Below are 25,134 nucleotides of genomic sequence, written 5' to 3'. Positions count from 1 at the left end.
GCGTTGCTTGGTTACCTCTTGTGGCGTCTGGTCACGTAGCCTAATTCATATTCATAAGCCAGCCCTACAGCAGACTAGGATTCGCTCATTCGCAGGCATACTATAACGCCCATCTACCGACGTCTGCCTGACAGCCAATCAGATTCCAGGCCATTACTTTGCGTCATTAATATTCATACGCTTACCCGTCGTCATAGTAGGATTAATAAAACTGTCCTGTTTCATCACGTGGAGAGACGGAAGCCCCGGTCAGCTGATGTTTACGTTCAAAGGCATGATGTCATTCATAAAATGTATGTTTTATGGCATATGTGATCTCTTTTATTATCTCGACTACTTAAATCTCTATTACGTCACAAAAGTTGTACAATATTACTATAATGCAGTTTCTCGCTTTAATTTTGAAAACCATGAACTCAATTTAACCATATCAACATTTTAAAAATAATTGTAAGGATCTTTTAGTAACTTATTTCGCCTTGAAAAAAAACAATGGTCATATTGGCTTGTATTTAAATTATTTTTTATTAAATTAAACTAATTTTTTTTTTTTTTTTTTTTTTTTTTTGATAAAAGTAGTTTTTACCAAATACTTTTTATATTTTTTATTTGAACACGTTCATTTACAAACAACTGCTGAATATTTCTCATTCACCTGTTGTTTCAAAACTTTGTTTGAACAGTTTCGGACGTGGGTTGAACTATTCCTGCTGCAGGGGCGTGCAATCAGGATTTAGAGCGTTCAGGAAGGAAACTGGAGCCTGGGAAAAGCGCTGCAAACCCCGCTCAAGGAATGGAACACACCCGGAACTCGAGTTCCTTATTGATTCATCTATAACACTCTCTGGTTTGTACTTGAGTGCAGCATGTGTGCACGAATGTTTAATGTTGAACTTTAAAGAGGGCTAAAACATGTCCGGTGTGGAAGTCACCAAAGAGGAACTCAAGGAGATAGACATATGTGACATCTGCTCGGATGAGGAGAGCGGAGTTTTTCTTAACTCAGGTGCGTCGTACTTTGACGGCTTCTCAGCGTTTCACAAATGGGCTTCAAAAGGACGTTCAGTTTCGGACGGAAACTGTGAGTGCGCCAAAACAGCTTCGGTCTCACTGTGCAAGTGCGCAAATGTGCCTCATGGAGCAACAGCTGGAGAGATCCGTATGGAGAGAGCAGGAGGAGGTGTGTATTCGGATGAAGAGGACATGAGAGCGTCCCGCTCATCATCTATAGTGGACTGTCTGTTAGTGGAGCTCTATGACACGTACAGTAATAATGTCAGAGAGGTGGACAGCTCGACCGAAGCCTCTAGCTCAGATGCCTTCCTGGGCAGGAGTAACACTGGCTCCAACTTTCTCCAAGAACTTCAGGAGAAGCACACGAGGCGCCATCAGATGAAATACTTGGCTCAAAAAGGTGAGCCACTCACACAGTCAATGTATTTTTATTTATGTAAAGCACACACTATCATTTATTCCAAGAGTTTGGAATAATTACAATTAAGTTTGGAATAATTAAATGTTTTCATGTTTTTGAAAGATGTCTCTAATGCTTTTATTTTTTTAAAAATAGGCTACAGATAAAATCTGTTACATTGCAAAATATTACAATTAAGAATAACTGTTATTTATATATATATATATATATATATATGGTGAGTCTTCTTTTAAAAACATTAAAATCTTAATGATATTAAAATCTTAAATATTAAATTTGTATTGGAAGTATTTGTGTTATATGAAGTTCTACTGAATGATTGTTTGAATAATTTACAGAATTAAAATTTTTGAGAACCCATATTTATTTGTTCAAATCATGATATAAAATAAAGTCTAGATATAGTGGTTTATTTTTGAGGTTTTCTATCATTTTTCAAAATGTTTGTACTTTTTGAAATTATTATTATTACATTTTCATTTTTTTTTTATACTTATTTTATTTCATTTTTGGCTGTTCATTTGCTTCTGGAGTGACATTACTCTTAAGCAATATTAAAATAAATTTTCTCTCAATATGGTTAGGTTGTTTAAAATGGTTTTAGATGAAGTAATGTGCCACATTGCAGAACTGACCCAGTTTTAATGCCACCTTTGTTTGTTGAAGTAACTGAATTGTTGTCTCAGGTGCTCAGGTTATTTGTAGGCCATAATGACAATTTACATACAGAGGTTACATACACCGTGTTAAATCCAAATGATCTTCATCTGTCTACATAAATTACAAGTTATGCACACATTAATCTGAGATTTGTGTGATTTTTCATTTTCCCCAAAATGAAGGCATTTCATATAGATTTAAACCAGCTTTATTTTGTGCTCAGGTCTGGAGGAGCTGAAGTGGATCATTCAGGAAGTGAAGTATCGTATTGGTGTGCAGTCGGCCACACTGGTGCGTCAGGTCAAGAGGAAGGACAGACTTCGGCAGAAGTTTCAGAAGAACTGTGATATAGTCACTGCCTGCCTGCAAGCCGTCTCTCAGAAAAGACGTAATTACAAATCATTCTCTCATTTCACTCCTCTTCCAGTCATTATTGCTTTAAGTAGTCAGTGTTATATTACCAAAGGCTTTCTTTGCTATTTGAAGACTAATGTATTCTAGATCGAAAGTATGTCTTTACTTTCACTGGAACTTGATGTCTGTTATTCCTTAAAGGAATAGTTCACCTAAAAATGAAAATTTGCTGAAAATGGACTCGCACTCAGGCCATCCAAGATGTAGATGAGTAGTTCTTAATGAGAACAGATTTGGAGAAATGCAGTATTATATCATCGTAATTTGTTGTGTAGCGTGCCCGACACCGCATCCAACATTTCTCCAAATCTGTCCTTAAGAAAGAGCTCATATGCATCTTAGATGACCTGAAGAGAAGTAAATTTTCCTTTAAAGGGGTTTGCAGTATAGTTTACATAGGTAGCGGTTGCTAAAAAGCTCTGGGTCCCATATATCAAATGCATTTTTTCTTCACCTTGTTCTAGTTCTCTGTTGATGTTTCAGAAGACAGTGCTCTCAAATATCTCGCCACTATCACAGGATTGACTCCTCCTCAACTTTACAACTTAATTATTTGCATTGGTTCAGAGCATAAACTATGTTCAATATCACTGAAACACAATCGATTTGGTTTCAGAGGCGACTCATTCATGTGATGAGTTTATGACACTTGCATGCAAATTTGCACTGTAAAGTTGTTGAACTATTGGTCTCAAATTTGTATTTGCATTTTGCTCGCAAATTAGTAATGGTGTAGTCATTGTGCAGCAGTAAAACCTTTACACATTTGGATGCAATTAGTGCTTTTGTTTTATGTATTTGGCTCAGACACAAGTTGTCCAACAAATACAGTGGCCTTGCATCTTTTAATGTCTTTTTCCTCTATTTTATCTACATGCAGCATGACAAGTACTGTCAAACAGGTACAGTATGAAATCACATCCAAACCATAGCTCTGCATGGTTGCCATTCATCAGTCGATGTCTATTCTTAATGCAAGAGGTGTCAGTTTGTAGTTGTGAACACTGATCTATAATAGAGAATATATAGATCAGTGGTTGTGAATGGTTATGGTTTATTTTTTAATTTGTTGGCATGTTTATTTTTGTAAACATGAGTAGCATGGTTTATTACTGAATGTATGTCATAATTTATACTAGAATGCTTATCCAATGGAAAAATATAATAAACATTTTCTATATCAGGGCTTTTTTTTTTGCCAGAAATTTTTCACCAACTGTTTTGTGTCTCTCTCATAAGTAGCATTAAGTCTGCTCTCTTCGTAGGGTGAGTTCAGGTAAATTTGCAAACTTTTGAGCAATCATTAAGAAATGTTAATGATCAAATTTGCCTGATTTACCCTTTTGTTTGGATAGTTAGTTTAATTTGAAATAATTTGAGTCAAATTAAAATAAGATGACCTACATTTTTTATTTATATTTGCTTATTTCTTTCACTAATAATTAATGACTTCCATGTTCAAACAGTATAAATGTTCCTTTGTAAACTATTCAGACTGCTTGTGTAAAATGATTGAATTTATGGAAATTAAACCATCTTATCCTTTTTCATATCTCTAATTGGGTCCTAAATCAAGAATGTTTACTTGTGTTCTTAAAGTAAAGGTTCTTTATTGGAACTGATGGTTCCATGAAGAAGCTTTGGCATTCATAGAATTTCTCCATTCCACAAAATGTTTTTAAATTTTTTATAAACGCTCCTCACACTGAAAAAAAAGAGGTTATTTTAAGAACTGTTTACTGTTGTTGTTTTTTTGTTTTGTTTTGTTTTTTTTTACCAAAAATGCTGCTTCTGTGTCATCTCTGTGGAACCCCCCTTTTGGAAGTTTTTAAGAGTATATGGTGTTATATTTCCATATTCCTACTTGTTTAAGATTAAGACTAAAGTTGGCAGCATGGCACTAGTCATGACTGTTCAAGTCATTGTTTTCTTCAGCTGTTTCTGGTCTGTAGCCCATCCTCCAGAGCTCCAGCGCTCTCTCCTCCCTCTCAACCCGGAATGTGACGCTCATATGTGGGTGTGACTGTGAGACACGCGCATCAATGCGATATTCCGCCTCACCCATCCTCCGCGTTCTGTTCGATCACCTTTGATGCTTTTATTCTATTTAAAGTTCATATGCTTTAAGTGCAGACAATGCATCTTCACGTATGATGATAAAGGATGCGCGAATGTGTTGTTTTCCTCTGATTTATTGATCGGGTCGATCATAACGAGTAGGATTTATTTTTAGATAAAATGATTCTCGGTATGAGATCGGTGTAAATGCGCGGTCAAACGGAGCCCTCAGGTTTTTCTCCAGATGAAGCAGGGACGGTTTATTTCCTCTAAGAGGTCGAGGGTTTGTGTGAAACAGCAGAATGCAGCTGGAGGGGTCGGTAATATTATCAGTAATGTGCTGAAGAAACGCAACGGCATCTCCAGAAGAGCGCCGCTCCTGCTGTGCACCCTAGAGCCAGGTGAATACAGCATGCTTTTAAATATTATTTTTATTCGTTATTAACCTTTGCCCTGTCATTATTGATAAAACTATTGATAGGATTTCCTCCGCCCATTTATTTGCACTTTTGCTGAATGTAGAATGGTGTTTTTGTGATAATCAGGTGACCTAAAGGGCCTTCCCATATTATGTCGTATTCAATATATATTTTTCTTTTTGCAATATTAATATAACTGTGAATTATATATTTCAGTAAACTGTATAAGTAGTATATATGTTAATATAATAATTTTTAATGGTTTTGAATTTTGTGTCCTGAAATTTGTTTAAGGGTTATTTTTGTCCCTTAAGAAATGATTTGTTATTAAGTAAATATTACTCTCTCTTTTAAATATTATTTCTGTATTAATTGGTCATTGCTTTAAACGTTTTAGGGTAAAAAAATGGCCTCTTTTAATATAAAAGGTGTATTAAACAGCACATGACTAATGCTTTTCACTCAGACCCTTGTGTCGTGTCGTGTAATGGAACATGAGTGCAGCAGGAGCGCTGGAGGGATGATTGTAATCGTGTAGGTTAATCCGGAACAGAGCCGGCTGACGAGGGAAATGCAGAAATGGTGCCATTCTGCTCCTGATTGTTATTTATCGCATGGAACTATGACCGAGATGGACTCTGGTTGGTGTTAATTTCTTTTTATGTAGCAGAAAAAAAGGTCTGTAGGAGAAGTAGCCGCTTTCGTGTTGGTGAGGTAGAGTTGTTTATACGCGATTGACAGGATTTTGCTTATAGCAATGGCTACTGTGAAAGTTACATAACTGTAAATAATTCATCGTGTTGTTATAACCCTTCATCGCTCAATATGACGCCTTTAGCGTTGATAAGAAACAGGGTTTATTTCGCCTTGATACATGATGGTGTCGTGTATCCGGAAGAAACCGCAGGCGGAAGTGAGATTCAGCACCGCTTTGGAACGGACAGCGACATTTATCACCCATTCGATCTCCCGCGTTTGGTTTCTCGTGGTCGATAAAAATGCACTAATACACTTGTCGTTTCCAGTAACTTTTTTTTGTTGTTTATTTATTCCTGTTAGACATAAGCGACTTAAAAACATGAGTTAGGTAACCTGCCTGCCATAAATAATGAGCCACTGAAAGAAAACAAACCTCCATTATATATGAGTTACAAAAGGGATGTTAGTACATTTGTAAGAAGAAGTGTGTGTATATATATATATATATATACACACACACACACACACACACACACACACACACACACAGTATATGAAGAAAACTTTGATGTGATGAATTTCTGGAATTTTCTGACCAAAACATTCCTCTTTTCTTGTTTAACCACTTTTCTTGTCTGTCCATTTTAGTTGGATATTTTTAATTTTTTTAATGAGTGGCGATTGCACAAAATCCCTTCATTCATTTGTTAACGAGACACCTGCAGCTCCAGAGGATACGTCTTTATGGTCATTATTGTCTCACTGATGTCCACTGTTTTGTCTTTTTTTTTTTTTTTTAATTTGTTTTAGGGGTGGATACCAGATTGAAGTTCACCATTGAACCTTCTTTATGCAAGAACGGCTTTCAACAAGTATGTACCAGCTACCCACTGTTGTAGATGTGTCCAACTCCCCCTAAATAGATATAAATAAACATATAACATATAAATCATAAACATATAACACATAAAACATCTAAATTGGTTAGCATGTTGATTGTTTGTGTTTGTTTTGCTCTGTAGTGGTACGACGCTCTGAAGGCAGTGGCCAGACTCCCAGTAGGGATTCCCAAAGAGTGGAGGAAGAGGGTAAATGTTTTGGAAATTTCTCTCTTTAGACCCTGACAGGCAATGTTTTCATATCTATGACATTTTTTGTACTGTTTAATGTTTGGGCTTTTTTTGGTATAGGTATGGCTGACCCTAGCTGACCAGTATCTCCACAGTATCTCCATAGACTGGGAGAAAACAATGAGATTTGCTTTCAATGATCGTAGCAATCCAGATGATGACACTTTGGGAATCCAAATTGTGAAGGTATGTGTGTAAATTAAGTCCAAATTGTGAAATGGGAACTCACAAAAAGTGATAAATGTCACATATTGCCTTATTTTATATATATATATATATATATAAAATATAGTGAAGTCACTAAATAGGCAGTATTAGTTGTACAGTCATTGTAAGCAAGCAAATAAATCATGGATTTAGAGTAGGCATTTAGCGTTAGAGATTTTTAATTGAATCAAGTCAGATAAAAGGTTATATGGTGCAGCGGGATATTTGCTCATTGTAGTGCGTCAGTTTGTGGGTAATGTAACAGTAGGTGTGTTTGTGTAGCTCTGGAGAGAGAGAGAAAGGTGATCTATCGGACACGTGTGGACACAAATGAGCAAAGTTCAGTGTGCTTATTTACATAAGAACAGTAACGCTTTGTTTCCCGCCTCATTCAGGACCTGCACAGGACCGGCTGCAGTTCATACTGTGGCCAAGAGGCGGAGCAGGACCGCGTGGTGCTGAAGCGGGTGCTGCTGGCATACGCCCGCTGGAACAAGACTGTCGGATACTGTCAGGGCTTCAATGTTCTGGCTGCCCTCATCCTGGAGGTCACAGAGGGAAATGAAGGAGATGCGTTGAAGGTTTGCTTGGACACCTATGAGCTCTGTGAATTATATTTTTTAACCTTTATTGTAGGCTGTATTTACTTATTTGTGACCCTGGACCACAAAACAAGTCGTATGTCGCTGGGGTATATTTGTAGCTATAGCCAAAAATACATTATATGGGTCAAAATTATCGATTTTTCTTTTATGCCAAAAATAATTAAAATATTAAGTAAAGATTATTTTTCATGAAAGTATTTTGTAAATTTCCTACCATAAATATATAAAAACTTCATTTTTGATTAGTAATATGCACTGCTAAGATCTTGATTTGGACATCTTTAAAGGCGACAGCTTTTTGCACCCTCAGATTCCAGATGTTCAAATTGTTGTTTCTCTTCCAAATATTGTCAGATCCTAATAGACCATATATCAATGGAAATCTTATTTATTCCATTTTTATATAATGTATAAATCTTAATTTTGAAAAATTGACACTTAAAGGGTCACATTTTTTATTTATTTTTGAGGAGGCACCAGAGGCAATGCTTGCTCGATGCCCTCATTTTTATTTTATTTGCAAGCAGAATTCCAATTTAATCTATAATAAAAATTTGGAAATTATTAATCCAACAGTTATCCAACATACTTATCATGTGTGTGTGTGTAATTAGTTATTCACTATTTTATTTGATGTTCATTCTTTGTTTCTCTTTCTATTTTATTTATAAATAGTGAAACAATTTTTAAATGTTATTTAAAAAAATATTACTTTTTTTTATTTTTTTTATTACATAATTAAATTTTTTGTCTCCTTTTGATTTTTCTTTTTCTTTTTGATTTACTTTTCTTCCCATTTGTATATATTTTTTTTTAATATTGAATTTTAAAATATTTAATTCCTTTTTTTAAAGTTATTTAATTGGTCAAATCACATAATTTGAAAAATTATTTCATTGTTTATTTAACATATTTAATAATAATTTCATGAATTCATATTATTATATAAGCAAGTAAATATGCTAAAATTCATTATCTTTTTAATTACTGTTGTTTTGAAAGGTGATGATCTATTTGATCGATAAAGTGCTCCCCGATAGTTACTTCGCCAATAACCTGCGTGCCCTCTCAGTGGACATGGCTGTGTTCAGAGATCTGCTGCGACTGAAGCTTCCAGAACTTTCTCAGCATCTCCACCATCTCCAGAAAGTAGCCAATCGGGAAGAAGGAGGTGTGTAGTAACCCTGTGTATCTATAGCTTACGGATGCAAAAGAACAATGTCTGTTCCAGGTCAACTGCAATGTGTCAGCATTGTGTTTCAGGGAGCTATGAGCCTCCGCTCACCAACGTCTTCACCATGCAGTGGTTTCTGACCATGTTTGCCACTTGTTTACCCCATCACACCGTGCTGAAGATCTGGGACTCGGTCTTCTTTGAGGGCTCTGAAATGCTGCTGCGTGTAGCTCTCGCCATCTGGGCCAAACTTGGAGAGTAGGTTTATCAATCATCTGTCAATGTTAGAGAGTGGCAGAATAGGCCAGATTCCAAAGAAAGATTGGATCTTGTATCAAGTGTTCTGCATCTCTCTCTCAGGCGAATTGAGGAGTGCCAGACTGCTGATGAGTTTTATAGTACTATGGGCTGCCTGACGCAGGAAATGCTGGAGCACGACCTTATCGACTCCAGTGAACTCATGCAGGTTGAACTAAGCATATAAAAGATCTTGAATAATTAAAGTCATTAATAATATATAAACATTATAATTTAACTAAATCAACTATAGTAGCTTTAATGTTGCAAAATATTGATAAAAATGCCGAAAGTTTGCTTTTGGGGCTAAAAGCATGTGTTTTTCGTCCTGACAGACGGTCTACTCCGTGGCCCCGTTCCCGTTCCCCCAGCTGGCTGAGCTCAGGGAGAAATACACCTACAACATCACCCCGTTCCCGACCCCTGTCCGAGCGAACAGCAGGTATGAGAGCTGAAGACACTCGACACCCACAGCACAGATGGCATCCGTGAGAGTTTAGTAGTCATAACACGTGATCGTGACTGCAGGGTGTTGTTTTATGACACATTATTGTATATTGGCATGCAAATATCAAATGCAAATGTTCTTCACAAACGTTATACTCAGTTTAAACATCATTTTTTACTTTTAAAAAGAGATGTAGGCAAGCAACAGTGCAATAGTAAAGCATGTACATTTTTCTTGTATTTCTCTCCATTTTAAAATATTTATTAACATATTTCAATTATTTAATTTATTTTGAATTATCTGTAAATGTTTATTTTATTTTATATTTTATTAATTTTTAAATATTTGTTTTCCATTTTATCTATCTATTTTACTCTGCAAAATATTGAATTAGTGTGAGTGTTTAATTTTTTTATTATATTATATTTTAATGTATTTAAATTTTATTATATTTAAAAACATTCTAAAAAGTCATATTTTTCAATTGTATTAATTAAATTCTTCATATTGTCATACTTAATTACTTCATGTTAAAGCTTAGAACTGTATTTTTGTTTCTGTTTTTAAAATATTAACTATTTTATTAATACATACAAAAATGATTGTTACATAATCTAATCTGCATAATATATTATATTTAATTATTTAATACATTTTCTGGGTTGTTCTATTTTTTTTTTTTTTTTTCATATTATAATGTCTGTTTTATTTTATGCAATATATTGTTTTGTTTTTTCCCCATGTATAGTCTTGCACTCCATGGATGGGAGAGTGATGATGATGATGCTGACATGGATGATGAAGACTCTATTGTCACCGTTCTGGGTTGCCTGGGGCCTCTTGGAGGACTTCTGGCCCCTGAGATCCAAAGATACCAAAAGCATCTTAAAGGTCTGTGTCTAAAAAAGCTTTCGTAAGCCAAAAGCTGAAAGCAATTTTATATTTTCGTACACTATTTAATAGTGCAGTCCGTGAGGTTACAAACTTAACTCCTGCTTCATGATTTATATCCTGCTGAACACAGGAATTTATCAAATGCACAAGATGTTTCATATGGTGTTTAACATTTCATGTGTCTCTAAAGCTGTACTGGCAGTGTCAAAATAAGGGTGATCTCATGGAGTAATGGAAATATGAGCTCAGTGTACCTAACCCTGGCGAATCCTTCCCAATCCTGTCTGAATTTGTCCTCAAATGGATTGAATTCTCAATGCATTTGTTAGTTCTTGTTGTCTCTGAGGTGGGTAGACTCTTTCCAGCTGTCCTTAATTATAGCCTTCAGTTCCAGTGCAACTAAATGTAGTTTTATAACAAGGTTCGGGAGAAGCACGTCAGATACTTAACCTAATTAGCACAGGTGGAACCACTCAAGATAATCAACCTTAGGGTATAAATACAGCTGAATCAGCCTACCTGTCTCTATTGACGGTTTATCAGCATGCCGGTTCGCTTCGTCTGTCACCTTACCACGGACCCATTTTTCGTACCAACGAAGAGAGCTTCACCGGGGATTTATAAGACCTGCTGCTTTTGCCGGACCCGCGATCTTTCCTACCCAGTCAAACACGACCATTGAGCAGCATTAAGCGTCATCGCGACAGCTGCTCTCCTCGTCAAGCCACAAGTTGTGGCCAATAGACCGTGCAAGCTCCGAGCTCGCTCGCTCGACACAATGATCATGCCGCCCGAGACCGAGCTCTCCTCGAGCTGGAATCCAACCAGCCTGGGCCGCACCCAAGTTCTCACGGCAACAAGGCTCTCACTTCCCGTTGCGACTCAGCCTTTCACACCGGCGTTCCGGCCGAGTTGCAGTTTGACCGCGCGATGTTAACCAACACATTTTCAGGCGAAAACTCTAAAAGCAGGTTCATTGGATTTTACGGCAGTTGGCATCCAAAGTGTTGCATCTAAAGCAGGTTCGCGGCTAAAGTTTGTTAAATGACGTCATGACGCAGTTCCATCTTCTACTAGTGTTTTGTGGTGGTTTTGGCAAACCAGCGTAAAGATGCATTACCGCCACCTGCTGATCTGGAGTGTGGAGTGCGCATAGATTTGGACTACAGATACAAACGTAGATCCGTCAGATGATAATGCCACATTTAACCACGAACAAAGGCATTATTTCCAGTCTTCATCCACACTGAAATGTCCAAGACATTACATTTGCCTTACCGAGCACGTTTAAACATGGCCGCGGGAAGTGGGGGTGCTGGGGGTGCTGCAGCACCCCCTAGTGACGAGAGGGAGATAAAAAAAAATGTAGGCCTATTAAAATATTTGAAACGCGCTTGTAACTTTTATTTTTTTTTGGCAACAAGTGTGGGATCAGCTTTGACTAGCCAAGCAATTGTAAGTAGTACACTATAGTATTTTTTTAAGGTGGTGGGGATGGAGAGTATTATTTCGTTCGTGTGTTCTTTGTGTAATGGTTGTGGAGAACTGTTAAATAACGTTTAAATAGTAGGGCTGGGTATCGATTCAGATGTTCCAGATCGATTCGATTTCGATTCACAAGCTCTCAAATCGATTCTATTTCGATTCTCGATTCGATTTTCGATTCGATTTTCGATTCGATTTTCTATTAGAGATGTAATCGGGCCTTAAAAGATAAGCCCGACATGTCCCGAGCCGACACGTACATTTTGATTGACAGCTTTTTAAGAGCCCGAACCCATTTACAACCCGACATTATTCAAATGTACGCAGCACACAGATCTTTTGCCTTTTGTCAGGAATGAGTCATTTATACATAGTTTAACATAATTTATACATGACTACAGGGCCGCGGGAAGTAATTTTGAACAGGGGGTGCTGTGAAATTTTTTTTTTTTTTTTTTGACAAAAAACCTATGAGCCTATAGGCCTGTTTAAAATACATTTAAAAAATAAATACATTGAGATTTACTACTTTATTGTCATATACACTTCAGTGCACAGCCAGCCAGGGTCTGAAACACACAGACATCAGTTCTCAGATATGCGCAATGCCTTATTAATCTGAAGCAGAAGCAGAAGCAGAAATAATAGTTTAATAATCGAAAGAAAACGAAATAATTACTTTCATTACAATTTCAGATAGCCTATACATACATGCAACTTATTTAGATACAACAAATAATATTACAACAAAATATAATATTAATCAAACTTCACAATAACGCTAAAACAATGCAATCGATTTGGTCAGCTGGCTTGAGTCACTGCACGTTTATGTCACACGCAACTCTATTAACTCCAAAATCTTTTTACGCACACCACAAGGAAATAATCTCTGACTATTTAAGCAATTTGTTTATTGAACAGTTCTCCACATCCATTACGCAAAGAACACACGCACAGTATAAAGCTTTCTGTCTCCATCTCCAACCTTTTACACAAACCACAAGGAAATAATCTCCGACTATTTAAACGTTATTTAACAGTTCTCCTCAACCATTACGCAAATAACAGACGAACGAAATAATACTCTCCATCCCCACCACCTTACAAAAATACTATAGTGTACTACTTACAATTGCTTGGCTAGTCAAAGCTGATCCCACACTTGTTGCCAAAAAAATAAATGTTACAAGCGCGGCAGCACAATGCTCTTACCTGAGCTACATGCAGGCGGGGTGCCCTGGTTACAGGTGTCCAAATGTAGAGGTGCGCTGTATTATATAAAGATGAATGTATTCTGCGTGGAACGAGCGGGAAACCTCGTTACTCGGCGACCAAACCTGCCTGCCTGACGTTGACAACGTAACTTCCGAACCTGTGTTGATTAGGCCTCAAAATATTAAATTAAAATCCAAAATATACGTAATAGACTGCGTGTGTCAAAATCATTTTCTAAAATATTCATAAGGAATTTATAAATTGTGCAAAATAGTTTAATAGGCCCACATTTTTTTTTATCTCCCTCTCGTCACTAGGGGGTGCTGCAGCACCCCCAGCACCCCCACTTCCCGCGGCCATGCATGACTAACGTAATAGGCCACTTGGAAGTTTGAACAAATAAATAAAATAAGTCCTCTGTAAGATCGTAACATCTCAGCACTCTATAAATAACCCTAGGTATAGGCTCATTTAGCATATAAATAGGCCAACGCACCAATAAAAACAAGTCTTTCTTAAAAAATTTCATTAAGATAAATTATAAATTAAGATGGGTATTTGGCAATAACGAAATGAATTAAGATAAAGGCACTGCCGGATTTGCTTCGCCATAGCAGCTGGCATAATAAAATAATAATGCCAACATTAGCTTATATAGCCTACTCTGTCTACATTATGCATTTAAGACTCAAGTAATATTTAGTTATTATTTGAAAAACATTTACTCACCAAGATTAGGTAAGGCCTAAGTGTTTTTGTGGAGGAAAATGATTGAATCGACTGTAGATGTCTTCAGCGCGCTCCTGCGCTCACTGATGGTGCGTCATTATTCACTCATTATTCTCATTATAAACAAGGTCAAAACTTTTCCAAACCTCAGACTTTGCTTTAGTTGCTGGTGCTACCAAAACGTAATCGTCAGAAGTAAGCCTCCGTTTCAACTACTCAGCATACATTTTCGCATATTTCTCGCGCTAATCGAAACATTACATGACCGCTCATTTACCGCACAAGCCCGAGCCCGGCACGATTAGTTCGATTGGCAATGGGATTCTTCACACTGCCTGAACATGTGCAATTGTGCTTTTGAAGACTACTGACCACGCGCACCTGTCCGCGCGGTTGTCTGCTCAGACTCGGTACACACTCTCCGGACTCGAGGACGCAGAAAGTATAAGAGGCTTTAAGATGCAGTCTGTAAGACGCGAACGGGAGCATGACCTGACGCACATTGCAGAAAATGGAACCACTGCTTTAAACTGAATGAATGAATGATAGGTTCGTTGGTAACATCGCACAAGGCACATAAGAGGGTGACATCTAGTGGAGAAGATTTGTAATTAGATTAACGCTAATCTTACGTTCAATGTATGCGGAAATAAATACGGGAAAAAAAATCGATTCATGGCCTTTGAGAATCGATTTTGAATCGACCACATTTTAAAAAATGATCGATCGAAAAATCTATTTTTTACCCAGCCATATTAAATAGTCGGAGATTCCTTGTGGTTTGTGTAAAAAGGTTGGAGATGGAGACAGAAAGCTTTATACTGTGCGTGTGTTCTTTGCGTAATGGATGTGGAGAACTGTTCAATAAACAAATTGCTTAAATAGTCAGAGATTATTTCCTTGTGGTGTGCGTAAAAAGATTTTGGAGTTAATAGAGTTGCGTGTGACATAAACGTGCAGTGACTCAAGCCAGCTGACCAAATCGATTGCATTGTTTTAGCTTTATTGTGAAGTTTGATTAATATTATATTTTGTTGTAATATTATTTGTTGTATCTAAATGAGTTGCATGTATGTATAGGCTATCTGAAATTGTAATGAAAGTAATTATTTCGTTTTTTTCGATTATTAAACTATTATTTAAACTATTATTTCTGATTCTGCTTCTGCTTCAGATTAATAGCGCATTGCGCATATCTGAGAACTGATGTATGTGTGTTTCAGACCCTGGCTGGCTGTGCACTGAAGTGTATATGACAATAAAGTAGTAAATCTCAATGTATATATTTTTAAAATGTATTTTAAATAGGCCTATTGGCTCATAGGTTTTTTGTAAAGAAAAAAAATAAATAAATTCACAGCACCCCCTGTTCAAAATTACTTCCCGCGGCCCTGCGTTTAAACCTCACTGAAATGATACAATAATGTTCCATGATAAGTTAAAAAAAAAAAAAAAAAAAAAAAAAATTTATCTCCATGCAATTTTTCTGGCAGGACCAAATTATTTAGGGACTTATTTAGTGATCACTCAAAATTCATGTAAAACGCATCTGCCCTCGTGTTTTCGGTCGGTCGTACGGTCGCCTTTTCAGGACCGTAATATGAAAAACAGGCAAGTAAATATCTTTAGAAACCACTTAGAAGCGAATAGCACATAACTGCTATTAACCCATTTGCTTGCAAGCATCGCCGACGGCCCCAGTTTATTATTGTTCACTTCCACAGCACGTTAAACTTCACTCTGACTTGATATGGATAAACCGTGCATCAATTGAAAGTCTAAAGACTCTGGCTTCGATATTTGACCAATATTTCGATAAAACATATTTTCAGTGACAGTTATTTAGTAAATTATATCAGGAATACGATTCCTATTCCTGAACGGTAAAACGTTGAAGTGTCAGCTCATGGACAAACGTCGATAATGTATCTAGTCAGAAAGAATCATGAGCAGAAACATTTTTATTTTGGGTATGTAATTTCCGTCTCCATGCAAAATGGGGGGTGACTGTCCATACAACAACGTGAAAACAGCCTTCCAAACGTATCCGCCCGGGAGACCGCCTAAGAGCCCGGAGGCCAAATGAGAGGAAAATATGCTTTCCAACAGTAACATAATAATGTGGACAATGCTTGAGGAATTGTCAAATCAGGCAACCAATTGCTAAGCTGGTAACACAGTAGGCTACCCATTCATTTTTTGCTTGCCCCATCAAATGTTACTAACCCTTTTTACTCTTCCCGCAGCCAATATCTACAGCAGCCGAAAGCAAGTAGCCTTTCCTGTACCTCCTCACTGCCGCAGCTCCCGCAGAAGCCTTTCCCGTATCTCCCCACTGCCGCAGCAGTATCTGCTCACGCAGGAGCTTTTTCCGTATCTCTCCACTGCCACAGCAGCGTCTGCTCCCGCAGGAGCCTTTCCCGTACCTCCTCACTGCCACAGATTTCCCCACTGCCGCAGCAGTGTCTGCTCCCGCAGGAGCCTTTTTTGTATCTCCCCGCTGCCGCAACAGTGTCCACTCCTGCATGAGCCTTGTCTGCATCTCCCGCATTTGGTCTTGCAGCGAGAACCGTTCTAGTAGAGCTCTTACGTTTTCTCTTTTGTCCAGTGAGCATTGGGTCTCTCAGCGGACACAGTGTGAGAAATCTCCCGGTCAAGCTTTCATTTCCCTCTTTCCCATTTTCTCTTTCTGTCCAGCGAGCATTTGGTCTCACAGCGGATGCAGTGAGAACTTTCCCGGTAGAGCACTTACCTTTTCTCTTCCGTCCAGTGAGTATTGGGTCTCACAGCGGACGCAGTGTGAGAAAATCTCCCGGTCAAGCTCTCATTATCTCTTTTCCTGTTTTCTCTTTCTGTCCAGCGAGCATTTGGTCTCACAGCAGCCTCAGTGAGAACTTTCCCGGTAGAGCACTTACGTTTTCTCTTTCGTCCAGCGAGCATTGGGTCTCACAGCGGACGCAGTGTGAGAAAATCTCCCGGTCAAGCTCTCATTTCCCTCTTTCCTGTTTTCTCTTTCTGTCCAGCGAGCATTTGGTCTCACAGCGGACGCAGCGAGAACTTTCCCGGTAGAGCACTTACGTTTTCTCTTTCGTCCAGCGAGCATTGGGTCTCACAACGGACGCAGTGTGAGAAAATCTCCCGGGCAAGCTCTCATTTCCCTCTTTCCTGTTTTCTCTTTCTGTCCAGCGAGCATTTGGTCTCACAGCGGACGCAGTGAGAACTTTCCCGGTAGAGCACTTACGTTTTCTCTTCCGTCCAGTGAGTATTGGGTCTCACAGCGGACGCAGTGTGAGAAAATCTCCCGGTCAAGCTCTCATTTTCCCTCTTTCCTGTTTTCTCTTTCTGTCCAGCGAGCATTTGGTCTCACAGCGGACGCACCGAGAACTTTCCCGGTAGAGCACTTACGTTTTCTCTTTCGTCCAGCGAGCATTGGGTCTCACAGCGGACGCAGTGTGAGAAAATCTCCCGGTCAAGCTCTCATTTTCCCTCTTTTCTGTTTTCTCTTTCTGTCCAGCGAGCATTTGGTCTCACAGCGGACGCAGTGAGAACTTTCCCGGTAGAGCACTTACGTTTTCTCTTTCGTCCAGCGAGCATTGGGTCTCACAACGGACGCAGTGTGAGAAAATCTCCCGGTCAAGCTCTCATTTTCCCTCTTTCCTGTTTTCTCTTTCTGTCCAGCGAGCATTTGGTCTCACAGCGGACGCAGTGAGAACTTTCCCGGTAGAGCACTTACGTTTTCTCTTTCGTCCAGCGTGCATTTGGTCTCACAACGGACGCAGTGTGAGAAAATCTCCCGGTCAAGCTCTCATTTTCCCTCTTTCCTGTTTTCTCTTTCTGTCCAGCGAGCATTTGGTCTCACAGCGGACGCAGCGAGAACTTTCCCGGTAGAGCACTTACGTTTTCTCTTTCGTCCAGCGAGCATTTGGTCTCACAACGGACGCAGTCTGAGAAAATCTCCCGGTCAAGCTTTCACTTTCTCTCTTTCCTGTTTTCTCTTTCGGTCCAGCGAGCAATGGTCTCACAGCGGAGAAAGGCACAAACTCGCCTGATCAGTCGCTCCAAATTACAATTGCTCCCCGTTGCAGGCCAGCAGGGCCCGTCAGTCCAGGTACAGTGAGCCGCCATCACAGGCCCACTGGACAAACATTCAGACCCTTTCTCGAGATGCCAGCCCGCCAAACGTGGCACTCATTTGGGGGGGTCTTTAGTTCGGCCGGCTGTCCTCCTGCTCTTTAGCTTTTTGGGGGGTACTCTAGGTTCGGGCCATTCCCGAGCTCGGAGCCCCTTCCCCGGACAGCACGCCAAATACGCATTATAATATTCAGTTAATTATATGTAAGTGTGAACTCGTGAAATGTAGTTTTATAACAAGGTTCGGGAGAAGCACGTCAGATACTTAACCTAATTAGCACAGGTGGAACCACTCAAGATAATCAACCTTAGGGTATAAATACAGCTGAATCAGCCTACCTGTCTCTATTGACGGTTTATCAGCATCCCCCCTCCACCCCTTCTCCTCCACTAGAGTTCACTTTACACTTTCATATACGGGGGGGGGGGTACTCTAGGTTCGGGCCATTCCCGAGCTCGGAGCCCCTTCCCCGGACAGCACGCCAAATACGCATTATAATATTCAGTTAATTATATGTAAGTGTGAACTCGTGAAACAAATGAAAGGTTTGGAAAGGAGCCGACACAGCCATTACTCAAGTTACCCAATAAAATGTTTCTCAGATTTTTTTCTTTGTGTTTTCATCTGCCCTGCAGAGCAGAGAGCGGAGCAGAGCTCTCACGGCAGTAACATGGCTGAGCTGAGTCCCGGGGCGGTGGGTGCGGGGCGGGCCGAGCACCAGGCGGCCATCAACAGCATGATGCTGGAGCGCATGAGCACTGACATCAGCGCGCTGAAGAAACAGTACTCGCGCATCAAACAGAAACAACTGCAGCAGGCTGGGCTCCTGTACATCCACACAGGTACAGTGTGGGCTTTACAGTTGTAGATGAGTTCAGGAAGTGACTGAATGTAGTGTTGGTCAGCGTGTTGTGACATCTTTCTCAGGACCTCCAGTGGAAGCGGAAACTATTGAACCTCATCGAGCCAGTAAACAGCAGAAGCACCACACTGGTACTGATTTTGATGGGTCAACTGGGGTTTCATTCTAGATAATTGGTGTTTTGATCGGTTTCGGGTCTGCTACTGTGTATTGCAACAAATCATACTTCGTTTGGCATTTTTGTGATGGTTAAATTGATTAAAATAATTTTTTCTTTGCAGGGGATTGGTATATGCTAAAGCTTGTTAATTATTTCTCAAAATATTGGCACAGACAATATGGGCAGCACACCAACATAATGCCGTTTTACTTTAGGAGTCCAGAGTTCAAGCCCCTGCTCACTGACCTTTCCCGATCCCATCCACTTCTCTCTCTCCCACTTTGCTTTCTGTCTGAAAATACCGTCCTAAACTAATAAAGGCAAAATATATATATATATACTGTGCAGGTGCATCTCAATAAATTAGAATGTCATGGAAAAGTTTATTTCAGTAATTCAACTCAAATTGTGAAACTTGTGTATTAAATTCAATACACACAGGCTGATGTAGTATATGTCTTTTGGTTCTTTTACTTGTGATGATTTTGGCTCACTTTTAACAAAAACCCTAAAATTCACCATCTGAACAAAACAGAATACTTCATAAGACTAGTAAAAAACTCATTCTTAGTATGTTCATTTACTGTACATGTACTCAGTACTTGGTAGAAGCTCCTTCTGCTTTAATTACTGCCTCAGGTCGGCGTGGTGTGGAGGTGATCAGTGTGTAGCACTGCTGTGGTGGTCTGGAAGCCCAGGTTTCTTTGACAGTGAGCTTCAGCTCATCTGAATTTATTGAGCTCACGTTTCTCAATTTTTTCTTGACAGTTGGTCATTTAACCAACTTGGCGATGTGGGCAGGTGGCGAATCCTGCTGGAAAATGAAATCAGCACCTTCAAAAAGCTGGTCAGCAGAAGTTGCAGTGACTTTGGTTTTCAAAAAACAGTAGACCCATACCAGCAGATGACATTGCACCCCATATCATCAAAAAACTTAAATTACTTCAGTCTGTGTGCATTGAATTTATACCGATTTTTGTGAATCACCCTTTAATCTTTTGGTTTACTTTGCTGGATATAAATGATGAAAAAAATAAACATTTAAAAATAAGATAAATGGTCTATGCTTAATTTCATGAAGTGTGCAATTAATTGCAATTAATCACAGAAAAAGGGTGTGATTTAATTAGAAAAATGTTATCGATTGACACCCCTAAAACAACAAATATATATATAATTTTGATTGATTGATTCTTACTCATTGATATTGATTCTTCACAGATAAGTGTCCAGCCACCAGTATCCTTCCCTCTCAAATCGGTCCCTCCCCTGTGGTCAACCATCTTCTACTGGGCAGGAGGCCCAGACCTGGTCAGAGGCCCCCAAAGAATGGGGTCATCCATAACGGTGAAGGTCCTCAAGCCCACTCCACACCCAGCCAAGATCAGATGATTCGGGCCAGACATCACTCGCCCTGGAGAACACATGTGCGAGCGCACCGGAGGAACATCGCCAGGGCACGGGCGCAACTCGGGTTTGATGATTCTCTGGAGATAGAAGATGAACAACTGAGCAAAACAGAAGAAACATCTGATGAGGGAACACGTGAGGATGAAGAGCAAGAAAAGGTGGAGACTGTGAGCTCTGGAGAAGGAGAAGATCTCCAGGAGATCAACAAGCACTTGTCTTCTTTGAAACTGGAACCAGAACATTCATCTGAAGCTTCTGATCCAACTCCACAACCAGACACAGCGTCTGATCTATCTACATCATCTCCAGAACCAACTTCTGATCCATCTACATCATCTCCAGAATCAACTTCTGACGCTCCTACACCAACTCCACCACCAGAAGCACAGCCAGAGCCCAAACCCACGGCCTCAGCTCCGCTCCCATCCACCCGCCGTCCAGGCTCAGACTCCTCTAGCTCAGAAAGTGGAGGCTCCATCAAAAGAAGCCCTTCAACGTCAGCAGGAGAACCTCTGAAACCACAGCAGATCTTCTCCCCGTTCCCTTGCATCAAAACCCCTCGCAAGTCCGCCACTGCCAGAAACTTGGGCCTCTACGGTCCAACTGCCAGGACTCCAAACGTACACTTTCCCCAGATGAGCAGAAGCATGAACCATATTGGAAACACCACAAGGCGGCGATGATGAATCGTCGACTACAGACGAGCACATATTTAATTCTTCATATCAATACATTTGGGTTCAAAACTCCAACCACGAAAGCACATCTCTAGTATGTTTCCAGATGCTCCAGAACATCTACATTTAGGAACAATATTGGATGATTTAATGCTTCCATGAAGTTTATAACATGAATTTATGAAGGCTGTTTCTTGTGTTTTATATATATATATATATATATGAAACCCTACCTAAACATTTGGGAATCATACCCGACATTGAAAGTATCTCTTGTTGCATGTTCAGGTTAGCAGTATTCACTACAATGCACTATGTATGTTAACTTACATGCTTCAAAGCTCTGAAAATCACATGTATGTAAAACACTCATGCTAAATGACTGGGAAATGCTGCAGTTCTGCACTATTTAATCATATAAAGTTAACCAATTTTCCATGTTCGCTTGTTTCTGTTGTTTTAACAACACTTGTGTTCATTTTCCAATCATGCCAAGCCATTCATGTTTTTTTTATTTTGATCTTTCCTTAGTAAAATATTTATTTACCATCTGAATGACCCAAGTTGTTGTCATGAAGTTTTCTTTTCTGATGCTCTGGTTAAAACTCTCCTGCAATTTAATGTCCATTTGAATGTTTCTCTTCTCTATTAATCTCTGGTGCTTATGAGTAACGGAGGATCACAAATGCCCCACAAAGAATAAAAGACTTGCAAGTATGATAAAAAAAAATAAAAACGCTTCAGTTTCTACTTATTTCTGTTGTTTCCACTCCAATAAGTAATTTGTGTTTGTTTTTGAATTAAAACCACAATATTAGTTTTTCAGGCATAAAATGATTTTACATAAAACATAAGGCATAAAGAATACTTAAAGATTCTTAAAGAAATTGTTATCCAGCGACATGCATGAACTGAATGGAAATGCATGCATGTTCTTATGAATGTGGCATATTCTGTTGTTTTGAACCAAAATAACCACCAGTATCTTACACTGACATGATTATATGAGTGTCTTCTGGGCATTTAATCTTCCATCATTACAAGGGACTGATGAATAATTGAAATGTAAGATGCATTCAGCCTGAAGAAGTTTTATATTAAGCCCCTCAAAAATCTTTTAGACACGTTTTTAGATCCTTCCATACTGTAAAGAATTGTTACCATCGTATGATGTGTAAAATGTCAAATCAAGGCCTGTGCTTGCTCAAGTCGTCCTGAAACTCACTGCAATATAACCAATATAACTGGTTTAACTGCAATAATAATTGTTTGTCTGTGGTGTTGCATCAGTGTGTTGTGAGAATGTAGGCAAAAGCAATTCCTCTTCTGCAACTTTAATGCATGGTGTTGAGCACTTTGTTCATAGAAACGGTTACATGTTTACTTTAGTGTCTTCAGAAGTCTTATTAAGCATCAGAAGGTTTGCTGAAGCCCCCACTATTTTGTGAGAATTTTGCATCATTTTTAAATAGTCTAAAAGCATGTAACAAATCAATATTTTCTTGAATTAGAATATTTTTCCAATTTTTTGTTCTTTTAAAAATTAATTGTGATAGGATTTTAATACATTATGGCCAACAACGACATGCTTCTGTGTGGTTAGCCCCGAAAGCTTTCAGTGTCAGGGAGGCCAAACTGACAACCTCTGAAGTACAATAAATATGGTGAGTAACAAGCCATTGTGTTTTGTAGCATTGTTAACACTTGTTTACAACTCAAACTTTTAGCAGACAACTATAGTCATACTATATATTCAGTAGCAATAGCATCTCCATATGTGAGCATACAAAAGGCTGGAAAGTATTTCTGACTAAGCCTTTAATAGTTAGCTAGCTATTGCATGATGACACATGTTTGCGGTTACAGCAGTTTATGAGATTCACCGTGCGGTAGACCTCAGGTGATAAGAAACATGTATTTAAAACAGTTTACAGTTGGGGATTTTCCAGATTTCTGGATTAATTTTATGAACTGACGAAAATGGTTTTACCCTTACACTCTTGCGTTTTATAGCCATTGTAATAATTGAACACCAGATGTCGCTGTTGAGCTAGCTTAGTTTTCCTTCTCAACTAGCTTTAGAAACAGTTTAGGAGCTGATTGTGAGAAGAAATGTCCTGTTAATTATATTTCAATACATATAAGGCATTTTAATGAGTTTTTCCATAAAGATGAAAGACGTCTTTTCCCAAACATGCAAAGAAAGGTCATGTTGAGAAAAAAATGAGTCATAAAGTAATTAGGGTTATGATTTCCTTTAGGGAGAAAAAGCACAAATGTATACATGTCATCATCATGATAGGCTCAAACATCAGCTCTTCTCTTCCGCACAGAGACATTATTGACATGGTTTTATTGTATTGGTGTTCAGCCGGCGCCACAGTGCTTCTACAGGATCTAATAATTAATCTATAAAACATCATAATGTTCATAAATCCACATGAGGAAAGATGTTTCCTTGCCCCTGGCTAATATGAAGATGCAGTCATTCAAAAGAAAAACACATATGAATCAAACAGACTTAAAAACTCCTTCAGCTCCAGTTTATTGTTTAATCTTCCCCAAATACCCAAATAAACCTTGAGTGTCATTTGTGCTGGATTTATGCATCACTGTGTCCTTGTGAGAAAATGTTGGATGCAGACTTCCCAAGGGATCCTGGAATGTTCTGAATTTAGTGTTCTGATCGAATGGGCAGACGTGCCTGTTGAGACTGGCAAGAGGCCGAGTTCAGCTTGTATTTACTCCACGTATGATATCCTCAGGGGCCAATTTGTCTCACAGGGCAAAGGACAAGCTTGAAATTCACCTATGAATGATGCGACTGACTGAGTTTGCTTTTTTTGGTCATCAAGGTGTTGCTTTAAAGCTTGCAGGGGTCAGAAATAGAATTGATTCAAATGAATTTTCACATTTCTTAGTGCGAGAAAAATACGATGATTATGTTGTCATGTTTGATTTGAAAATGTTTCATTGGAAGCAAGAACATCTGACCGGCAGACATATGATCAATGATATAAATTAAGATTATAGCGACCTATTAGAAAAAGAGCAGAATCTTCCATTTCATTTTAGATCTTTAGATTTTCTCATTTTTTTAATTCTAAAAACTTTATTTCTATTTAATTTTATACCAGATTTTTTTGATCCACAGCTATAAAATAATTGAAAACAAGAAAATGTTTTTTTTGTTTGTGATGATTCCATCAGCTTGATCCATTGCTGAAAACATCTCATAATAAAAACAAGAAAAATAATAATTAAAAAAAATTTAATAATTGATCAAATTAAAATAAAATAAAATAAGATGTTTGGGATTTTTATAGCCACATAATCCACAGCTTAATTTTTTTTGCCATCTTATGAAAAAAAAAAAAACATAATGATTAAAAAATAATAAACAAAATAAAAATTATTTTTTGGTGATGATTCTAGCAAAATGATCCACAGCTGAAAAAGATTGTCATCAAATATAAAAATAAGTTGCTGCCATATTACCCAAAGCTGAAAAAAATATTGCAATCTAATGAAAACAATAACAAATAATAATTATATAGGAATATACTGTTTGTTATGATTCTACATGACCCACATCTTAAAAAAAATATTTCAATATAATAAAACATTATATAATAATGAAAACAAGAAATAACATAATTACAAATTTAAAAAACATGATATTGAAAGCCATTGTGTACAAATGTAAAAAAAAAATACATTTATAGAAATATATTTTTTTAAAAGGTCCACATCATATGGATGTGTTATGATGATGCAATATGACTTCTGTTTTCCTGTCTGTTTGAGGTTCCTATGGAAAACCCTATTCCTGCCCCACCCAGTGACCCAGTAATGACTTTATTCAGGAGCAGAGATACTTCCGGTTTGTTAATTAATTGGCCGAGTGACGGGCACAGTAATCGCTCAGTCCGGTTCAAACATGGATTATTTCTCCGTCCCGTCACACGGGAGCGGGGACAACATGCGTGATTCCCTCACTGATGTCCTCTTCTGCTCTGCT

General features: G+C 38.5%; 1 protein-coding gene across 4 annotated transcripts; it reads left to right on the top strand.

Annotated features, from left to right (window-relative positions):
- Positions 1-136: 136 nt before the first annotated feature.
- LOC113064265 (TBC1 domain family member 30) lies at positions 137-21,749 on the top strand. Of its 4 annotated transcripts, XM_026234940.1 has the most exons (15): positions 137-293; positions 684-1,414; positions 2,319-2,483; positions 6,496-6,557; positions 6,708-6,773; positions 6,876-7,001; positions 7,418-7,603; positions 8,630-8,798; positions 8,891-9,059; positions 9,162-9,267; positions 9,434-9,540; positions 10,295-10,437; positions 18,640-18,846; positions 18,932-18,997; positions 20,248-21,749. In XM_026234940.1, the coding sequence occupies exons 2-15, from the start codon at positions 913-915 to the stop codon at positions 21,117-21,119; spliced, it is 2,946 nt and encodes a 981-aa protein (XP_026090725.1). In that variant the 5' UTR covers positions 137-293; positions 684-912; the 3' UTR covers positions 21,120-21,749. The 4 variants fall into 4 exon arrangements, with proteins under 4 accessions (XP_026090725.1, XP_026090734.1, XP_026090743.1 ...); XM_026234949.1 differs by lacking the exon at positions 18,932-18,997 and having other exon boundaries at positions 145-293; XM_026234958.1 differs by lacking the exons at positions 137-293; positions 684-1,414; positions 2,319-2,483 and adding an exon at positions 4,432-4,968.
- The last annotated feature ends 3,385 nt before the right edge of the window (positions 21,750-25,134 follow it).

The sequence above is a fragment of the Carassius auratus genome, chromosome 4 (assembly GCF_003368295.1).
Source record: "Carassius auratus strain Wakin chromosome 4, ASM336829v1, whole genome shotgun sequence".
Classification (NCBI taxonomy): Eukaryota; Metazoa; Chordata; class Actinopteri; order Cypriniformes; family Cyprinidae; genus Carassius; species Carassius auratus.
This window is presented reverse-complemented; position numbering and strand designations above follow the sequence as displayed.